The sequence below is a fragment of the Mytilus californianus genome, unplaced genomic scaffold, assembly GCF_021869535.1.
Source record: "Mytilus californianus isolate M0D057914Y unplaced genomic scaffold, xbMytCali1.0.p SCAF_15, whole genome shotgun sequence".
NCBI classification, from domain to species: domain Eukaryota; kingdom Metazoa; phylum Mollusca; class Bivalvia; order Mytilida; family Mytilidae; genus Mytilus; species Mytilus californianus.
Genome location: NW_026262637.1, coordinates 7,287,152 through 7,306,773, shown reverse-complemented (window position 1 = coordinate 7,306,773; position 19,622 = coordinate 7,287,152). Strand labels below are relative to the sequence as shown.

Sequence of the window (19,622 nt, the reverse complement as noted above, 5' to 3'; positions counted from 1 at the left end):
AATCATTCATTCATAATTTCATGAATTCTCAAATCTTTCATGTCATGAGTCATCAAAACTATCCATAATAAAATCAAGGGTTACTATTTTTGTTGAACAATATCCACAGGCAAAAAGACACATTTTATGTATTTTATAAATAAGAATGTGTATGTTTAAGGGGAAATAATTCATTTTTTTCTGTTTTTGATTATTTCTCTTTAAAAATGTTTTTGTGATCTTTTCATACAAATTGAATAATCATCTTTTTAAGTTGATTACAAATAATTTCGCAGAAACTGTCTTGTAAATTGAAATATTGGTCAATACAAAGGGAGGTAATACTTATTACAGGTTCTGTAACAGAAGAAAGTAGTTATGGAGGAATCATTGGTGGTATTGTGGCAGCCGTTGTTATCATTGCTCTTATTCTATTTGCTGTTTTGTTCCTACGGAGAAATATCAGATCAAAGAGTAACATGTATAGACAAGGTCATGACCACAGGATGACTCCTAGGTCATCAATGAGAAGTCACAAGAAAAAGTAAGTTTAGGGTATAATTTTCATGTTACAAGAATGATAAAAAAAAGTCTAAGGAATCAAAAGAAAAACGGTTTTGCAATCTTTAAGACTTTGATTACCAATTAGTTATGATTATGGGTAGGATGTTTTAATAGAGTCACTTGCAATGCCAGTGGGAACATTATATATAATATATTTGTTTGATTATGTCGCACTCTTATAATGTACAAACATCCCCTACAAAATCCTATGCTAAGGAGCATCTGTTTTACTTTATGGAATTTAAGATACGTAGTTGTCCAAATTGAAACATTAACTCTAAGATTCACATGTAATTTGAGGCAAGTGGGAGGCTTTTACCTACAATCTTTGCTTCTCGGCAGTATCATATTTTGAAGAGTTTGCTAGTTTTATATTGAGGTGATATTTTGACGTTTAGTTTGTTTTTTTATTTTCCATTCTGAATGCAGAAGAAACTATGAAGTTTTTATGAATTTGAATTGTATTAAGATTGAGAATGGAAATGGGGAATATGTCAAAGAGACAACAACCCGACCAAAGAGCAGACAACAGCCGAAGGCCACCAAAGGGTCTTCAACGCAGCAAGAAAATCCCGCACCCGGAGATGGTCCTCAGCTGGCCCCTAATTAAAATGTGTAATAGTTACTTTAGAATATTGCAGTTAAGATGAATTCTCCTGACTTGTAACATTTTTTTTAAAAAACAAATTCAGAAGTAAAGATGACTTTTTCTTGTTACAGGCATGAAATAAACATTGTAAACTTTAGAGACCATGTGTTGACAATGTCTGCTGACTCGGATTTCAAGTATGCTGAGGAATTCGAGGTAAAATTCATATATAAATCAACTACTCATAAATCTATTTGCTAAGTAACTCAGTATTTTTCATACTTTGTATGATTGCTAAAAATCTTTTATAGGACTTTGGTTAAAACAATAGGCAGATATTTTCTTAACTTATTACTTTCATTGCATAATTTTTTTAAAGTTACAGCATTGTGTATAGACAAATATATTAATTTGAATTTCATGATACAGTAAAAACCTTAATACCATTAATACTTTTTAATACTTACTTGACATTAGAGGTTTAATTTTACATAGTATGCCATTCCATAGTTAATTGTGAAGAATGAATTAAGTATAATTTCGTTCCGATTTTAATTTAGCTCACTAATTCCATATACAAACATTAAATCAATGAAAAAAAGTAGGTAGCAATGCCTTGCAATCTTAACCATGTTAACCTTGATAACATAACAAAATTAATTTTAAGCAGATGCATTATATCAACATAATTAGAAAGTGACATATATTTGGGTCTTGAATTGTACTGATATTTATAAACAAACTCTTTTATTTTCAGGATTTGAAGGAAATTGGGAGGGAGCAATCATGCTCAGCAGCAGAACTTCCAGTAAACCGTGGCAAGAATAGATTTACTAATATTCTACCATATGACCACTCCAGAGTCAAATTACTACCAACAGATGACGAAGAAGGATCTGATTATATCAATGCTAATTATATGCCTGTAAGTTAACACTTATACTGACCAGTTATTTTGTTACAACAAAACTACTTATATGCATGTATACTGGCCAAATATCTGACCTGATTGATATATTTGATGTTTTGTCATATCATTGTTATATTGTAAAACAAATTCCTAAGATGACATTTTGCTTTTTTCCTTATATGCATCTTTGCTTCCTCCATCATTTGGTTCCTAGTGTTTCTGATGAAGGTATACCAGAAATATCCATCAAAAGCGTCAAAAATGGTATCAACTTTTTAAATACAGATTCTATTGTGTCACTTAAAGATTTGGACTGAATCATTTTCCAGTTATCTCCCTTCTAACATAATTTTGCTAGCAAACCAATAGGAAAGCAAATATGTTGATATAAAAAATCCTTGCAAACGAATTGGTGTTTCACAATACATGGTATCTATGGAAAGAAAGCAGCTTGATTTATAATGATATTTTACCACCACAAAAAGAAAAAAGATAATTTTCTCAAATTTGATGTTGCTTAAGGAATTTTTGAGAGGTTGGTAGGATTGACAACATTTAGGAACAAACATTTCAACAAAACTTCTTGTTCATATGGAAATGATAATTAAAATCATGTTTAGCTAACATATAAATAGTTTGTTCTGAGAATAGTTTTCAGAAAAAAAATAATTTCATTGAAAGACGGGAGCATTTTTATTTTCTATTTACAGGGTTTTAATTCGAAGAGAGAGTATATAGTGACACAAGGACCACTACCATCTACAAGAGATGACTTTTGGAGAATGATCTGGGAACAGAATTCTAGGAATGTTGTTATGTTAACTAAATGTGTAGAAAAAGGAAGGGTAAGTACTTTATATGCAGATAATGTTATAGAATAGGATGTCATTTACATATCTTTTGCATTTCAAGCTTTCTAAAATTCTTTTAAAACAAGCAATAAGAACCATCCAATGTTTTATTTGTTTGCCCCTCCTTCAACAGTAAGTCGGTGTTTATTCATCATGTATCCAGGTAGAGTTTTGGTTGAATGTATTTTGACATGAAGTTGTGGTATCATCATCTAGAAACTTAGTAGATGTAAAAAAAAATATAAATGTATACCAATTTAGGATTTCGTCCCAGATTTTGTGGTTCACTGAACATGTAAATTTGATAGTAAGAGTTAGACATGAGGTCCTATGGACACATATTATTGATAGGAGTGAGACATGAGGTCCTATGGACACATATTATTGACAAGAGTGAGACATGAGGTCCTATGGACACATATTATTGATAGGAGTGAGACATGAGGTCCTATGGACACATATTATTGATAGGAGTGAGACATGAGGTCCTATGGACACATATTATTGATAGGAGTGAGACATGAGGTCCTATGGACACATATTATTGATAGGAGTGAGACATGAGGTCCTATGGACACATATTATTGATAGGAGTGAGACATGAGGTCCTATGGACACATATTATTTTACTTTCCTTCGGTTTGTAGTACAATTATGTTATAATAACCAAACCAAAAGTTTGTCCGTATATTTTTTTCACCACTACAGTAAAAAAGATTATGAAATCAGTCGAGCAATGTTTTCATACTATGAAATATTTGGTTTATATACTGTTATTGTATAAACTTTGTTATACTTCTAGAAACCAAATCATATATCAAAGTTCTAAACAGACCTTTTATAATCACCTTTATCATGGGATGTTACAAAATTGCCTTGAAATTTATGCACACTCTTTATAAAGAAATATAACACTAAAATGAACAAAATATGACTAGAGTTTAAAAATAAATATACATAGACATGGATTTTGTTTTATTGCAGTTGAGCATAAATGTGTATATGGTGTATATGAGTTTGTATATTATTGGTTAATTATACATTTAGATAAATAATTTAAACTTGGAAATATAAAGAGAATTTTAGTCTTTGTTTTGTTTTATGCCGAGATACTTTTAATGCTTACACCCAAAACTCTTCCAATTGTGTATAAGTTATACAATTATATTTCAAATCAGGAAAAATGTGACCAGTATTGGCCATCAGGATCAGATGCCATGTTTTATGGTGATATACAAGTAGCTGTTCTGAATGAGACAAAGTTTCCATCATGGACAGTTACAGAGTTCAGGATTGCTCTGGTGAGTATTTGTTGTTAATATAATGTTCAGGATTGCTCTGGTGAGTATTTGTTGTTAAATATAATGTTCAGGATTGCTCTGGTGAGTATTTGTTTAATATTATGTTTAGAATTCCTCTAGTTAGTATCTGTTAAATAATGTGGTTATGATCTACTTGGACAGTTCCAATGTTCACAGTTGTTTATATGAGTAAATGTTAATTATGATATTCAGGATTGCTCTTGTAAGTACTTGGACAGCTCTTATGTAAGGATTTTTTAGTTAATATCTGTTTATTATAATGTTATAAGGATTCCTATCTTAAATATTTGTTTAACCACAAGAATTCAAGATTGTGAATATCAGGTGTATTTGTGGCATTTTCGGGTTAAATGTCTAATGACTGAAGTTGGTTTTTGTGGTAATCAAAAACTTTGAATGATGCCATGATTATATTCTAATACTAAAAACTGCCTTTGTTCTGTCAGCAACTGGTGTACACTTGTAAAAGACATCCTAACTTAAAATCCCACCTTGTATTATATTTTGATCGCAAATTGATGTTGTCTTTTTTATGTTTTTCAGGGAGATTTGACCAGACAAGTCAGACATTTCCATTTCACAGCTTGGCCAGATTTTGGTGTTCCTGATAAGCCACAAACATTGATAAGATTCGTCAGAATAGTCAGGGAAAAATTAATCAGGGAATGTGGACCTATTGTTGTTCACTGCAGGTAAAACAAGACATTTTGATATTATGAGATTCATTTATTAAACATTTCACCATGGTTATATTTAAATGTCAGCTTTAAAAGCAAACTAAAAGAGATATAGTTAGAATTAAAAGTCAGTCAAAAGATTTATCTTCTATTAATTTTACCATTCAATAGCTCTGATGGAAGATTCTTTTGCCTTAAACTAACATAGGTCCATAAACTTATATTTGTGAACAGAATATTGAATATGAAATTAAAGAGAAATGTGTATGATTGCATCACTTTTTAAAATTATCTCACAAAATCATACAATATGAAAATAAGGAGATGTGGTACAATTGCCAATGTGACCACTATCGACCAGAGTTATTCTAATAACCATGGTTTTATTTTCTTATATCAGTGCTGGTGTCGGAAGATCTGGAACTTTCATTGGCCTAGACAGACTACTACAGGACATATTAGATCGTGATATTATAGATATATTTAATGTGGTGGCAGAGATGAGGAGAGAGAGGGTCTGGATGGTACAAACAGAGGTAGGCTATGATTCATTGTTTTATGATCTCATACACTCTCATTTAAAAGGATATCACTTGGATGTGAATCAGATAAAATTCCACTACTATGAAAAAAAGTCTTATTTTCCTACTGATATTTCCAAGAAACTTTTGAAGTATGATTAGAGTAATATGGAGTAAACATTATGGAGACATCAACCCAACAATACCTTAGAACTAGGAAATACTTCTAGTTATCATGATGATACAGTCATTAAACTATTCTGTCAAATATGACAAAAATTGGCTGATTGTTTGATTGATAGGTGTTTGCTTTACGTCCCATTAGTGCAAAAAGGCTATATCGCAGCGAGAGCTATTACAGATATTTGAACGACAAAAAATTGTTGATTTGTATCTGTATATATAATGTTATTGATACACTGTTTGTCTCCTACTTGTAGTTTATGTATTTCTTAATAATTCCCTGTATTTAGTCAAAGCTATGTTGACTACAGGAGTAAATACTGATGTCCTCTCTCCATATATTTATGTGTTTATACCAAGCTGATATAATATGGTTGATCAGGGATAGAAGATGCTAACAAATTATTTGTGATACTTTCAGCAACAATATGTATGTATACACCAGTGCCTTATGTGTGTATTAGATGGTAAAGAAGAAGAACACGTGTATGTTAACTCAGGAAACGTCAATCAGGCATTTGAAGGTAAGACATTGAAACGTCAATCAGGCATTTGAAGGTAAGACATTGAAACGTCAATCAGGCATTTGAAGGTAAGACATTGAAACGTCAATCAGGCATTTGAAGGTAAGACATGAAACGTCAATCAGGCATTTGAAGGTAAGACATTGAAACGTCAATCAGGCATTTGAAGGTAAGACATTGAAACGTCAATCAGGCATTTGAAGGTAAGACATGAAACGTCAATCAGGCATTTGAATGTAAGACATTGAAACGTCAATCAGGCATTTGAATGTAAGACATTGAAACGTCAATCAGGCATTTGAAGGTAAGACATGAAACGTCAATCAGGCATTTGAAGGTAAGACATTGAAACGTCAATCAGGCATTTGAAGGTAAGACATTGAAACGTCAATCAGGCATTTGAAGGTAAGACATGAAACGTCAATCAGGCATTTGAAGGTAAGACATTGAAATATCAATCAGGCATTTGAAGGTAAGACATTGAAATTTATTGTTGAACAAATGGAATTCAGTGGAAACTTGAATTATGTAATGGTTTCATGTTTATTGGAACGTGGGCAGCATTTATCTTTGCTATAATGGGATGTACCAAGTCAGGCTGTACCATGTGCTGTTTGTTGTTGTTTGTCTTTGAGTGTGTATGTGTGTTTTTATGGCTATTTAGCTGTATGGGGATCATGAGTTCTGTTGTGATTCCTGTATTTGTACGTTTTGTATCATAAGTAGAACATAAGATGTGTTTAGCTATGTTGATTATGTAATGTTCCCTCATCATTGGAAGATTAGATCTGTTAGCTTTATGAATTGTTATAGCATCTCTCAGTCTAGTTGAACAGTCTAACCATGTCCATGGATGGTAGCTTTATAGATTATGTGTTGTTACTATATGTAGAGTGGAACATTTGAAGTTTTTTATGAAATTGACAAGTGGATAATTAGGCTGTTCGCTTTGTGGATAATAAACTGTTACCAAGTCCATTTCCTGTCTGCTTTCTGTAACCTGATTATTGGTGTTGGAAAAATAAATTCTAAAAAACAAATCTTGTGCAATTAAAAATTGGAATTGAGCAAAGTCTTTTGTCATCAAGTTGTATGATTTAGGTACAAACATTGATTTTAAAACAACTGCACACAATTCTTAAATGAAAGTGAGTGTCTCTTTTTGTTTTCAATTGAGAGTTTTTGATATATATAGAACCATTCAATAGATATTTTAAAGTGTTTAATTTCTGTGTTTTTTTAACATATTTCTGTATATATTCCCATATTGTTTCAGCTAAAGCTGTCTTTTGGGGTAATTGAATTTATTATGTTGGTTATTTTGTTAACTGCTTTGGATGAGAGGAAAAGAATGAATAAATGAAAACAACTATGTTATCAAACGTATTTTGTTTATTTTTTTGTATGAAGCTAATGTAGAAGGCAAAATTGGCATATTTGTTTCATTTGTTTTATGTCAGAATGAGTTTGTTCGTGCATATTTGAAGCTTCAGTGCTAGAGTCTCTTTAAAATCTCATTCCAATGCACTTTTGTTCATGTTTTTTTTTATTATGCATTGTTAGTTCTTCAATTCTGTTCTCTTGTGCTTTCAGTTTGTGACAAAGGTTTGAGTTAAAATTTTAATTTTACTATTGTTACATTTTTTTTAAATTTGTTTAACCTATAACCAGAATTACAACCAGCTATTCAGATTAATAGTTTTATTAATACTCCAGTCTGTTTTGTGAGGTTGAAACTAAATAAAACTGTTTTGGTTAAAATTTCAAAATGGGTTTTTGTATTCCACTGCATGTGATAATAAAAAGAAGTAACAATTCAAACATTTATGAATTCCTAATTTTTACCACATTTCATGATCCAACTTTGTATTTTAAAATACTACCAGAACATGCATGTCACATTAATTTTTCCTTTCTTGATATGCATGCATAATATAATTGCATCAAAACATTACTTGTACATTTACTTTAATTGACAATAATATAAAATGTGAAGATTAAAATCACTCTCTCCTGTGTAAAACAATGTTGTATATTAACATTTGACTATAATGGAAAATCCATGTTGATGAAAATAATCTAACAAAGGATAGGGAATAAAAGTTTATCTTTAGTCAGAAATGAGGATTATTGGTCCAATGTTTAGTTTAAAATGACAGTTATTGGTCTGTTGTCTCTTTTGACAGAAAACAGCATGATGTATTTTAGTTTTAATTGACAGTTAAATGTTATGTTTCTTCAGAGTAAAGTGATATAAATAATGTAAGATACTCTGTATTGTGATAAGCAAAATGTCAATGTTATCCTGTAAAAGATTTGGAGAACAATGCAGACAGAACAATATAAACTATTCAATTTTGAAATGAACTTAATGTTTAATATCATGAATACACTTATCCAACTTCTATCATTGAACCTAATTTAATAAGTATGATTAATGGACTAAGAAACAGTATGAGATTAGTAAATGTAACTTTATGCTGGAAATTCAATTATTTTCTGCAAGTTTAAAAAAAAAATCATTTGTTGCAAACTGAGTTTCTGTTACTGAAGATATCTGTTTATATAAATATTAAATGTTTAGCTTTACAATCAAACCCACAGCCAACTAACTATCTCATTATTAGTCAGATTAATTGGATTTTTAAGAAGAGCTAATTAAAGAAATATAAGAAAATATTTAATTTAAGCTAATGAAAATGCAGTTCCTCCTGTGCAATGCTGGTTTAAACAGGCAGACCAATTTTTTTATTTATATATTTTTTTTATTGTAGCATAGCTTGTAATCTACTTTTAACTCCCCAAAAAATAGAACCTCTACCAGTTTCTATGAGAATTAATGATATAAATAAGAAGATGTGGTATGAGTGCCAATGAGACAACTATCCATCCAAGTCACAATGTGTAAAAAGTAAACAATTATAGGTCAAAGTACAGCCTTCAACACGGAGCCTAGGCTCACACTGAACAGCTAGCTATAAAGGGCCCCAAAAAGACTAGTGTAAAACAATTCAAACAGGAAAACCAATGGTCTAATCTATATAAAAAAACGAGAAACACTTATGAACCACACAAACAAACGACAACCACTGAACAACAGGCTCCTGACTTAGGACAGGTGCATAAAAATGCAGCGGGTTTAAACGTTTTAACAGGTGCCAACCTTCACCCTAACCTGAAACAGAGGTATAACATTACAACATAAAAAGACGCACAATAAAATATAAATTGAAATGGCTTAACTCGATTGGATTTTTTTGGGGGATTTTTTTGTGTTTTAACGCCACTTTTAAGCACCACTTTTGGGCTATTTCGTGGCGGTCAGTTTTTATTGGTGGAGGAAGCCGGAGTGCCCGGAGAAAACGGCTTAACTCGATCAAAAGGACAATACACAAAAACAAGTATATATACACTGAACGAATAAGTTTGATCTATGACACAATATAAATAACTAAGATGTTTCAATGTCAAAAAGACAACTTAAACCTAGGACAAAATGGCATTAAATAAAATAACATACACAGATGCATGAATATATTTTAACTTAATTGTTACTTTTTCAAATGACATATAACACATTGTTTTGATTTTATATGCCAGGTTTTAATTGGTTAAAATGACAGAAACATTTGACTATATCCCATGGCCCAGTGGGAGACCATTTTTTCAGTGTTCCCTCTCGTGCAAATGAATCAATAATTGATAATTTAAAAGATAATGAATTGAAATTTCATCAACAATTTTAAAGACAATGCTAATTTAATATATAGGTCTACATTTCTTTCATTAAGGAATGACTGTAATATTTTTTCTGTCTATGAAGAAATAACATCAAAAATGTGGTGCACACTGAATATCTCGCGTAGCGGGTTATTTTAAAGTGTGCACCACATTTTTTATGTTATTTCGAATAGACAGAAAAAATATTACAGTCATTTCTTATAATTTAATTCTAAATTCCATTTTAAACCGGAGTAAACCATGAAAAAACGTTGATGACGTCACGGTCACATGACAAAATTATGTCTATGAGCTGATAAACAAAACAACGTCAGCCAATCAGAAGACGCGTTACATCCAAAATTAAATTATTAGACTATAAACATAAAAAAATACATCTTGCTTCACATTTGTTACTGTTCATATTACTTTAACCTTGTTATGTTCATAAAGTCATAGTTTATTACTTTCAATTTAAAATTTAAAATTTTAAAACTTAAAGACAATAATAACAGACCATTCAGTTTAACAGGTTAAATGACTTCACCTCAGTTGACAATGTTTTCTTGAGGTAACAATTTGCTCTATCACCCTCTCAGCTATGGGTTATTTATATAATGTTGTATTGTACATGTTTATGGCTTTATGTATCAATGACTTATCATTATAGTTTGATAGCTTGGTTTTCACCCTTTGTATAACTTTTCAAGTATTAATTTGTGTTTTATTTTTCTTCAGATGACGAAGGTATCAATGTTGAAGTGTCTTAATCAGTGATATATACACGAGATGATTCCTGTATGTAATGGATCTGTTTTCAACAGTAGTGACTTTGAATTATATGTTGTCACCTTAACAACTATCTGTGGAGCTCATTATAGTAGAGGAAGAGTTCCATTCATTTTTTATTCAAATACTGAAGGTTTGGAAGAAGATATTTATATGCAAGAATTTATCCTAGATTCTCATGAATAGATTTTGCAGTGGATACATTCTAGAGATCTGTAATTTCTGTATTGAATATTTGACCTGTTAAACTAACTAGTCTGTATCTGCTGTTTTGAAAAAAATATTTAGGCCACTCATTGTCTTCAAGTCTAAATCTTGTCATTACCATGCATATAAAATGTATTTATAAAGCTGTGGAAATTTTATTTTTTCACAAATGAATTATAAATATAAACTTACTGAAGATAAATGTATAAAATAGATACACAGATCATGTCATAAACGCAGGATGGTTTTATGACTTTGCTCAATTCAGGATATTATGAAAATAATCTCTACTTTCAGACCATCGTCTTATTGTGAATTTAGGCTAATGGCTTCTTGAAAAGTTTAACATGGGAACAAACCTTCAGTTAGATGGCAAGCTACTTAAACATTTTTTCATTTGATTAAAATGTGTTATTGAAAATATTTGTAAATTCTTGGCTGTGATTGTTGAATTTGATGAATGTTTTTATCTTGTGCAACGAAAATTGTTATTGCATGGAGTCATGTGCAGTTCATAGTCCCTGTTAGAAGGATAGTTTTGTAAATAGGTTAGAAGTTAAAATTGCAATGAAATATTTTGTACTAAAATATTGTGTTAAATATTGAAAAATATTATAACAAAGAGAAAATTATAAAACAAATACTGTTCCAAGTAAAAATATGGTCATTATATTATGTTCTGTTCTTGTTAAATTTTGACAGTCAATTCATGTTCAAATCATGTTAGTTATTATACAAAAGTGATTTTATTGTAACCACCATTTTGAAAAAATTTTTCATATACTAAAAAAAAAACCTGATAAGGAACCTATCACAATTATCTTGGTGCTCAAACATTGATAAGCCTTTGTCATAACATCATTATCAAACTAAATATGAACAAAATCACAGAATTTTGGTTAAATTTAAAATCCAGAATATTCAGATTATTTTGTATTCTTTTTCATAATGATATGGTTTTTTTTTAATTTGATTCATAGCCTGTGCCTTTTTGTAAAGAAAATTTTGATAAAATTGTATTCAATTGATGTCTATGAATCTAGAGAATATATAATTCTATAGATTATAAATATAGAAATGATCTAGAAAAATACTATCTTACACCAAACTTACAAGATATTATATTTTTAATATTAAGATAAGGGGATTTGTATATTGAACAAAATTTATAGAGATCTGTACAACGTTTTAAGAAGGTGCTATATTGATGATATTATTTCTATATATCGTTGAATGGATTGATTATTATTTTAATCTTTTATAGAACAGATATACATTTGTAAATAACGATTTGTAATTACATATTTCTGTTGATGCGCAGTATATTGTAGTGAAAGTAAAACAGCATAAGTGCCTTTTAACTTTTACAAATTCTTTATTTATAGTCCGAAGCAAGACAACTTTACAATAGATAGGACAAGAGTTGTAAGTTCAGAAGGTCTTTCAATAAGTGCTTATTTTACATTATGAGTTCTCCAGTTTTCTGCTTTTTTAACCCTTCATTGAGGGATCTTTTCTAGGCTTAGCATTTGTAAATGCACAGTAACTCCTATATTTCTGCATAGCCTAATATGCACAGATATATATGTAGCAAAGAAAGAAAGGCTGAAATACTTATTAACCTCCCTAGGCAAAGTTGACTTTAGATGAATTTGACTATTCTTGTGTTTGGTCCATTTTTGTTACTAAGATCCTGACATATTCAAGTACTTATATCTCACTGGCTTTCAAAGTTTTGGGTTTTAGCATTCCCGATGAAGGTTCACCTAGAAAAGTGCTTTGTACACACATAATCTAAAAACTTATTTTCATCATTTATTGAAAAAATATTACAACACACATAGACTTTAATACTTTATGTATGAATACTAGTCAGTTAATGTACATTATAAGTAGATGCAATATTGTTGCAGATTTTTGCTGTCATTACCACTCAGTTTATTTTTGCCAAACATTTAACTAGTACATGTGTTTATTTTACTATTTAGTCATTATTGTATCTTGTTTGTGTATATTTTTCTGCACCAGTGCAATAGCATTTTTGTGTAGTTAGGATGTTTTACGTGCTTTTAAGTTTGGTTGTATTAGTTTTGAAAATAAAATATAACATATATATACGTGTATTTTTGGAAGAATAAGAATATAGACCCTTTTTGAATTTATCATATTCTAAGTCAAATATAAAAAAACCATGGTCTGTTATAATAGAAATGATTATGTGTTACACATTCCAGTAAGAAGGTTTAAAGGCCCACCATTTTTTATTTGATAATCAAAAGTCTGGTGTTTTAGGGGTTTTACATGATTACACAACAATTTTAGACATTTTTTATACTCTTTAAAAATATGATTATAGAAAAAAAGAAAACAATAGTAATGAAAAGAAAAGATATGTAGTAGAAATCTATACTAGACAAAACTCCAAGTATTTGTGCAGTCTCTTTGAGGTATATCCTACATCTCTTTATTCATCACTGAAGATGAACAGATGGTTGTCATTCAAAATGTAATTGGATTATTATTCATTTGCAATTTCCGATGACAATTTTGAATAAATGATAAATGTATTGATTGCTGTGTGTCAAATTTTTCAGTTGTTTATAATTATTTTTGGATTTGGTTAAACATCATAGTTATCATATTTTTAATAAATACTTAGATTAACTCTCATAGAATTATGCCATTTAAATATAATTATGTATTTTCTTCACATTCCATTATTGATATTTCGTTATATGGAAAAGAAAAGTATAATTTTCCCATCTGGTTGTGTAGAAGTTTACAGGTATTTACAAAGATATTTATGATGATGATTAAAGTTGGAAATGTTTTATGATATATCAAATATGGTTGAATTTATTAAAATGAATTGTAAGTAATATAGTAAAAACTTTGTATGAATTGAAGCATTTATTTTGTACATTTTCTGTATTTGGATAAACTATACAGACGTTGTTATGCGAATGTTTATAAAGTAATTATCTGATGAAACTTTTGCCAATTTTTTTATCAAAGATCTGATTTAGAAACAAAAAATTGCTTTTACTTTAAAAGCACTGTAGTCCTTAGAGGGGACATTATCTTAAAACAAGGTGTAAAAAGTTTTCCTTTGTTGAGGATTGATGTCAACGATAGAAGATACCTGGTTCAGTTTGATAAATAATAAAATAGATTTTTAGAATTGTGGGTATAATATAAAAAAGTTCAATATGTATTTTTGAGATTGTCTGGATTTGAGAGTGAATGCTGTAAACAGTATTGTTTGAGGGCATTGTTTTATTTATTTTTGTGTCTTATACACACATTTCATATTTTTACAAAGATATTTTTATAGTATGCATTTAGAGTTGTAATTGTTTTGTAATAGACCACAACTGATAACATATATATGTAATAATCTTGTTTTTATACAAAATGTTATATAAAACTTGAAATGGCATTGCATTTCAACTAACAATTTAGCTTTTCTGAATATATAATATGGCTCCAGTTAGATATAATTATCTTACTTATTTTAAAATTGTTCTTGCCAAAAGTTAAGAGTTAATCTTTTATAAAAGAAGTGACATTCATGAAATTATCTTTACGATAAGTTTGGATTAAATTATATTTAGAAAAACAGAAGTATAAAGTAACCATATTATATATACGAAATGGAAGAGCAAAGAAGGGAAATATTTTGAGGTTGTAGACTTTAAGCATTTCAGCTGTGGAAGATAATGATCATATTCTCCTTCTGATAAACTCATGTTCAACAACTTTTTATTTTAATTAATTTAGTACTTAGCAGTTATTGTTTCATATTTCAGTGTAATTGTTTGTTAAAATGTGACTATATTTTAATTATATTTTGTAATTGTCTTTGTAAATAAATATACAAATGTGTTTTCCTGTTGTCATAGTCCACTTGGTCATTTTTCTGCTACTTAACTTTCATTCATCTGATTTCTATCCGACAGTTATTTATTTGTCATCCACCTACTGTTTCAGTAGATTTTGTCTGTAAATGTAAAATCCATAATAGGTGCATGTCTTTTATTTCTTTTGCCAAGTTTTTGTGATTTGTGATGTAAATATAACTTATACCTTTATTCTGTTTGGGTTACGTTGTCAGGTTCAACCTGGCATGTAGCCATCTGTTTTAACCATGCATTCCTTTGTCAGTTTTTGTTTATACACAGTTCAATATGATGTGTTTTTATGCCCAATCTACAATATATAGTGATGGACGTTTTGTTTTTCGATCTTGGAGTGCTTTGTTCTGTAAGTCCGTTTATCCTTTTGTTGTGTTTGATTTAAGGTAGTTTTAATTACCCCGAAGTTGTAGTCATATCAACTAGAAACTTAGTAATCATGTTAATTCTGATGTGAACTTTTTACAATGTATACAACAAATGAGAGCGTTGACCCAGATTTTCCAGAAATGTTATGTGAGCAGGGCATGGTGTCCTATGGACTCATAGTCTTGTTTTATGTTTTTATGGTTTCTTTGCTGGTTGATGGATTTTGAAGGAAGAATTAACTATCTTGAAACGCAAAATATTAATTACATGTACTATCATATTTCTATGACATAAGGTTAAAAGCTGTATATTTGAAAATGAGTAATTTGTTTCAGGGAAATTAATTTTTAATTTGAAAAAGTGACAATACATTTTGTAAATTTCGACATTTTGCCTGATGAGTGATTAAGGCTCTTATGGACCTCAATTTTGAAGTTGCCATGTTACTTAATGACATACTATTGATAAAAATCTAATGACTTAATTTGTAGGAATATTTCTCCAGTTAGTTATGTATTTTATTGATTACACCTGGATTTCTTCAGACATATGGTGGTAATTAATCATTACGTTTCCACTTCAAAAAGATGAAATACAGTTTTACTTTGAAATAATCTAATATAGCTGGGATCTTTTCTTGTTTATTATACTCATATAGGCTTGAATAGGTTAGAACTTCAATATTGTAAAGTTTACAAAGGGAAGGTAGCATGGGGCAATCAGAAATCATTAGTAAAAAATATAACATGGCAAAAAGAAAAAGAGATAAACGTTTCACAAAACAAAATACCGAAAACTACAGATTGAACCCCACTGAAACCACCTTACAGGTTATAGTTGTTTCATTGGCAAAAATGCCACTTCCTATCTCTAAGCCGTGGTGATTATTTGTTGACCATATCCAATATTGAAAAAACACAAAATGAAATTCAGCACTTAATCAGGATAGAAAAAAAAACGTACACATCAACCAACACCATTTCATATCAAGAACGTCTTTCAATCTTTTCTGCAATCACTGCTTCATAAGTTACACATACTATTTTACAATATTATGTCGTAATTCTGACCATTATTCTAATTTATAAATTACCTAAAAAAACATGGCTTTAATTTCAATGATGATAGATTTTAAGCTTACATATGTTTTTGAATATTTATCCAAAAACTCTTATAATAAAGGACAATCGAAGCATAAACAAAGTTCTACTGGAAGTCAATCTCTTATATTATATATCATATACTAGTACATCTTATTGGTGTCGGATCTCATGCTATGCACACATTTTCACATGTCCACTTTTCAATTTGTGTCAAAGTAGTCTTTAGCAGGAATGTATTGCTGTGCATAACATTTCGAAGGTAAGGATATAATTAATATTGTAGAACATCCTTGTAAGTACGCCATTTAGACTTTAAATTTTTTTTAAATGCCACTGGTATCTTTAACTTACTGACTTTAATCCTGAAAGTGAAGCAAATACAGGCAATATCAGCCATTCGTCTTTCATGGGAGGTCACTATTTCTTTTTATTTTGACAGCGAGTTTAAGATGGTTGGAGCTAATGGAAGGTCATTACAAATGAGCATTTGAAAGACCTTATTTACACTTTAATGTCTCTCTTACTTGTCAAGAAAGCAATAGTTTGAAGGAAACGAAGGCCATTATTCCAATGGACATGGATTATTAATTCGAAGGTTTCAATAGTGTAACATGGAATGCATCGTAAAAACCAGGTTTTATTGCAATTGAACTAAACGCATTATGAACAGCGAGGTCAGTGTGTCTCAGACCAGATTTCAAGTGCAATATAAAAGTGCAAAATCTATTTTTTGTTCCATGTAAAAATAAGAAGATGTGGAATAATGGCCAATAAGACAACTCTCTACAAGAGACCAAATGACACAGAAATGAACAACAATGTATATAAACCAATAAGAATATCATATACCTATATAACTATACTAGCAACAGGGATACTGTACGTGGTAACGTTTAGCTAAATCTGAGCTATTGACTACCGGATGATGATGTGCATTTAATCTTGTTAAATGTGTGCACGATGAAAAAGTAAAACTCACTCGGAACGTATTTGGGAAAATACAAGATATGGAATATAAAGATATAAAGAAGGGAAAAAATACGAAAAACTGATATATTTAATTTTTATTTTCCATTATTCCAAATTTCTGATCGCTAACGATACCAGTTTTTACATGTTTGATCAGTTACTGTCAACATAGTGACCTCGTTTTAGTTCATTCAACACGTTCAATCATTTAATCATATATCTAATAAAACACTTGTGAGAGAAACTGTATTATTTATAAAATGATGATATATGATATATAATAATATATCTAACACATTCACCTTTCACTGACATTTCTATTTGTACATATAAGTACATTATAACATGTTATTGGGAAACACAAGGACACCTACACTCTTAGATGTGCTACAAGTCCATTTCAAGTTGATATCCTCTTTATCTTCAAATAATCTCTTTGAAAACTTATATGTTTAATGAAAACTGCTATAATACTATTATTATTTAGGTCAGGTCACACTGATTGCCCCTAGAGAAAGGGACTTGTATAATTAAAATTCATACGGACTAGATACTGGTCGGTAAGAGATTATAATTTCACTGCTGCTGATGAGAGATAATTGTATATTAGAAAAACAGGGAATATATCTCATTCTGTTTTCATATTTACACCAAGATGTCGTTAAAAGAAATTGGATATCATGCATTTATCATGCTTTTCAATAACATATGGTCAAATTGCTAAAAGACACCACCCCAATCCCTCCTAAATTATTGAAAATTATCATTTTGCTTTGGCAATATTATCTTGGTGTAAATTAGATACACTAAATCGGGCTAACGCCCTCATATGTGTATTTAATTATCTTTATGATAAGTTTGGATTAAATTATATTGACAGAGAAAAACGGAAGTATAAAGTAGCATATTAGATATACGAAATGGAAGAGCAAAGAAGGGAAATATTTCGAGGTTGTAGACTTAGATAATTTTAGCTGTGGAAGATAATGATCATATTCTCCATCTGACAAACTCATGTGCAACAACTTTTTATTTTAATTAATTTAGTACTAAGCAGTTATTGTTTCATATTTCACTGTAATTGTTTGTTAAACTGTGACTATATTTTAATTATATTTTGTAATTGTCTTTGTAAATAAATATACAAATGAGTTTTCCTGTTGTCATAGTCCACTTGGTTATTTTTCTGCTACTTAACTTTCATTTATCTGATTTCTATCCGACAGTAATTTATTTGTACATTCACCCTACTATTCATTCTTTTTTCAATATATTTTGTCTGTAAATGTAAAATTCATAATAGGTGCATGTCTTTTATTTCTTTTGCCAACTTTGTGTGATTTGCGACGTAAATATAACATATAACCTCAATCTGTTTGGATTACGTTGTCATGTTCAGCCTGGCATGTATCCATCTGTTTACACAGTTCAGTATGATGTGCTTTTATGCCCAATCTACAATAGTGATTGATGTTTTGTTTTTCGATGTTGGAGTGCTTTGTTCTGTAAGTCCGTCGATCTTGGAGTGCTTTGTTCTGTAAGTCCGTTTGTCCTTCTGTTGGTTTTGGTTACACGTAGTTTACCCTGAAGTTGTGGTCATATCAACTAGAAACTTAGTAATCATGTTAATTCTGATGTGAACTTTTTACAATATATACAACAAATGAGAGCGTTGATCCAGATTTTCCAGAATTGTTATTTTAGCAGGGCATGGTGTCCTATGTTTTATGTTGTTATGGTGTCGTTGCTGGAAAATGATTGATGGATTTTGAAGGAAGGTTTAACCAGTTTGAAACGTAAAATATTAATTACTCTTGGATTTCTAAGACATAAGATTAAAAGCTGTATATATTTGAAAATGAGTAATTTGTTTCAGAGAAAATACTTTTTAATTTGAAAAAGTTACAGTACATTATGTAAATATTGACATTTTGCCTGATGAGTGATTAAGGCTTTTATGGACCTCAATTTTGAAGTTGTCGTGTTACTTTATGACATACCTTTGATAAAAATCTAATGACTTAATTTGTAGGAATATTTCTCCAGTTAGTTATGTAATTTATTGATTACACCTGGATTTCTTCAGACATAAGGTGGTAATTAATCATTACGTTTCCACTTCGAAAAGATGAAATACAGTTCTACTTTGAAATTATCTAATATAGCTGGGTTCTTTTCTTGTTTATTATACACATACAGGCTTGGAAAGGATAGAACTTTAATATTATAAAGTTTAAAAAGGGAAGATAGCATGGGGGCAATCAGAAATCATTAGTAAAAAAAATATAACATGGCAAAAAGAAAAAGAGAGACAGATAAACGTTTCATAAAACAAAATACCGAAAACTACAGATTGATCCCCACCAATACCACCTTACAGTGTTAGTTGTTTCATTGGCAAAAATGCCACTTTCTATTTTTAAGCCGTGTT

The 19,622-nt window shown here is 30.0% G+C and overlaps 1 protein-coding gene across 6 annotated transcripts in view; it reads left to right on the top strand.

Moving 5' to 3' along the window:
• LOC127725303 (tyrosine-protein phosphatase 10D-like) overlaps positions 1 to 14,721 on the top strand; it is a 53,033-nt gene extending 38,312 nt beyond the window's left edge. For 2 of the 6 annotated variants that reach the window (XM_052232232.1, XM_052232229.1), the window contains 9 exons: positions 334 to 523; positions 1,264 to 1,348; positions 1,890 to 2,057; positions 2,753 to 2,887; positions 4,072 to 4,194; positions 4,759 to 4,907; positions 5,293 to 5,428; positions 6,018 to 6,120; positions 10,579 to 14,721. In XM_052232232.1, the coding sequence (XP_052088192.1) occupies positions 334 to 523; positions 1,264 to 1,348; positions 1,890 to 2,057; positions 2,753 to 2,887; positions 4,072 to 4,194; positions 4,759 to 4,907; positions 5,293 to 5,428; positions 6,018 to 6,120; positions 10,579 to 10,610 (1,121 nt within the window). In that variant the 3' untranslated portion in view covers positions 10,611 to 14,721. Of the gene's footprint in view, positions 1 to 333; positions 524 to 1,263; positions 1,349 to 1,889; positions 2,058 to 2,752; positions 2,888 to 4,071; positions 4,195 to 4,758; positions 4,908 to 5,292; positions 5,429 to 6,017; positions 6,324 to 6,457; positions 6,492 to 10,578 lie in introns of all 6 variants that reach the window. The other 4 variants (XR_007992908.1, XR_007992910.1, XR_007992909.1 and 1 more) reach the window with 4 other exon arrangements.
• Positions 14,722 to 19,622: the final 4,901 nt, after the last annotated feature.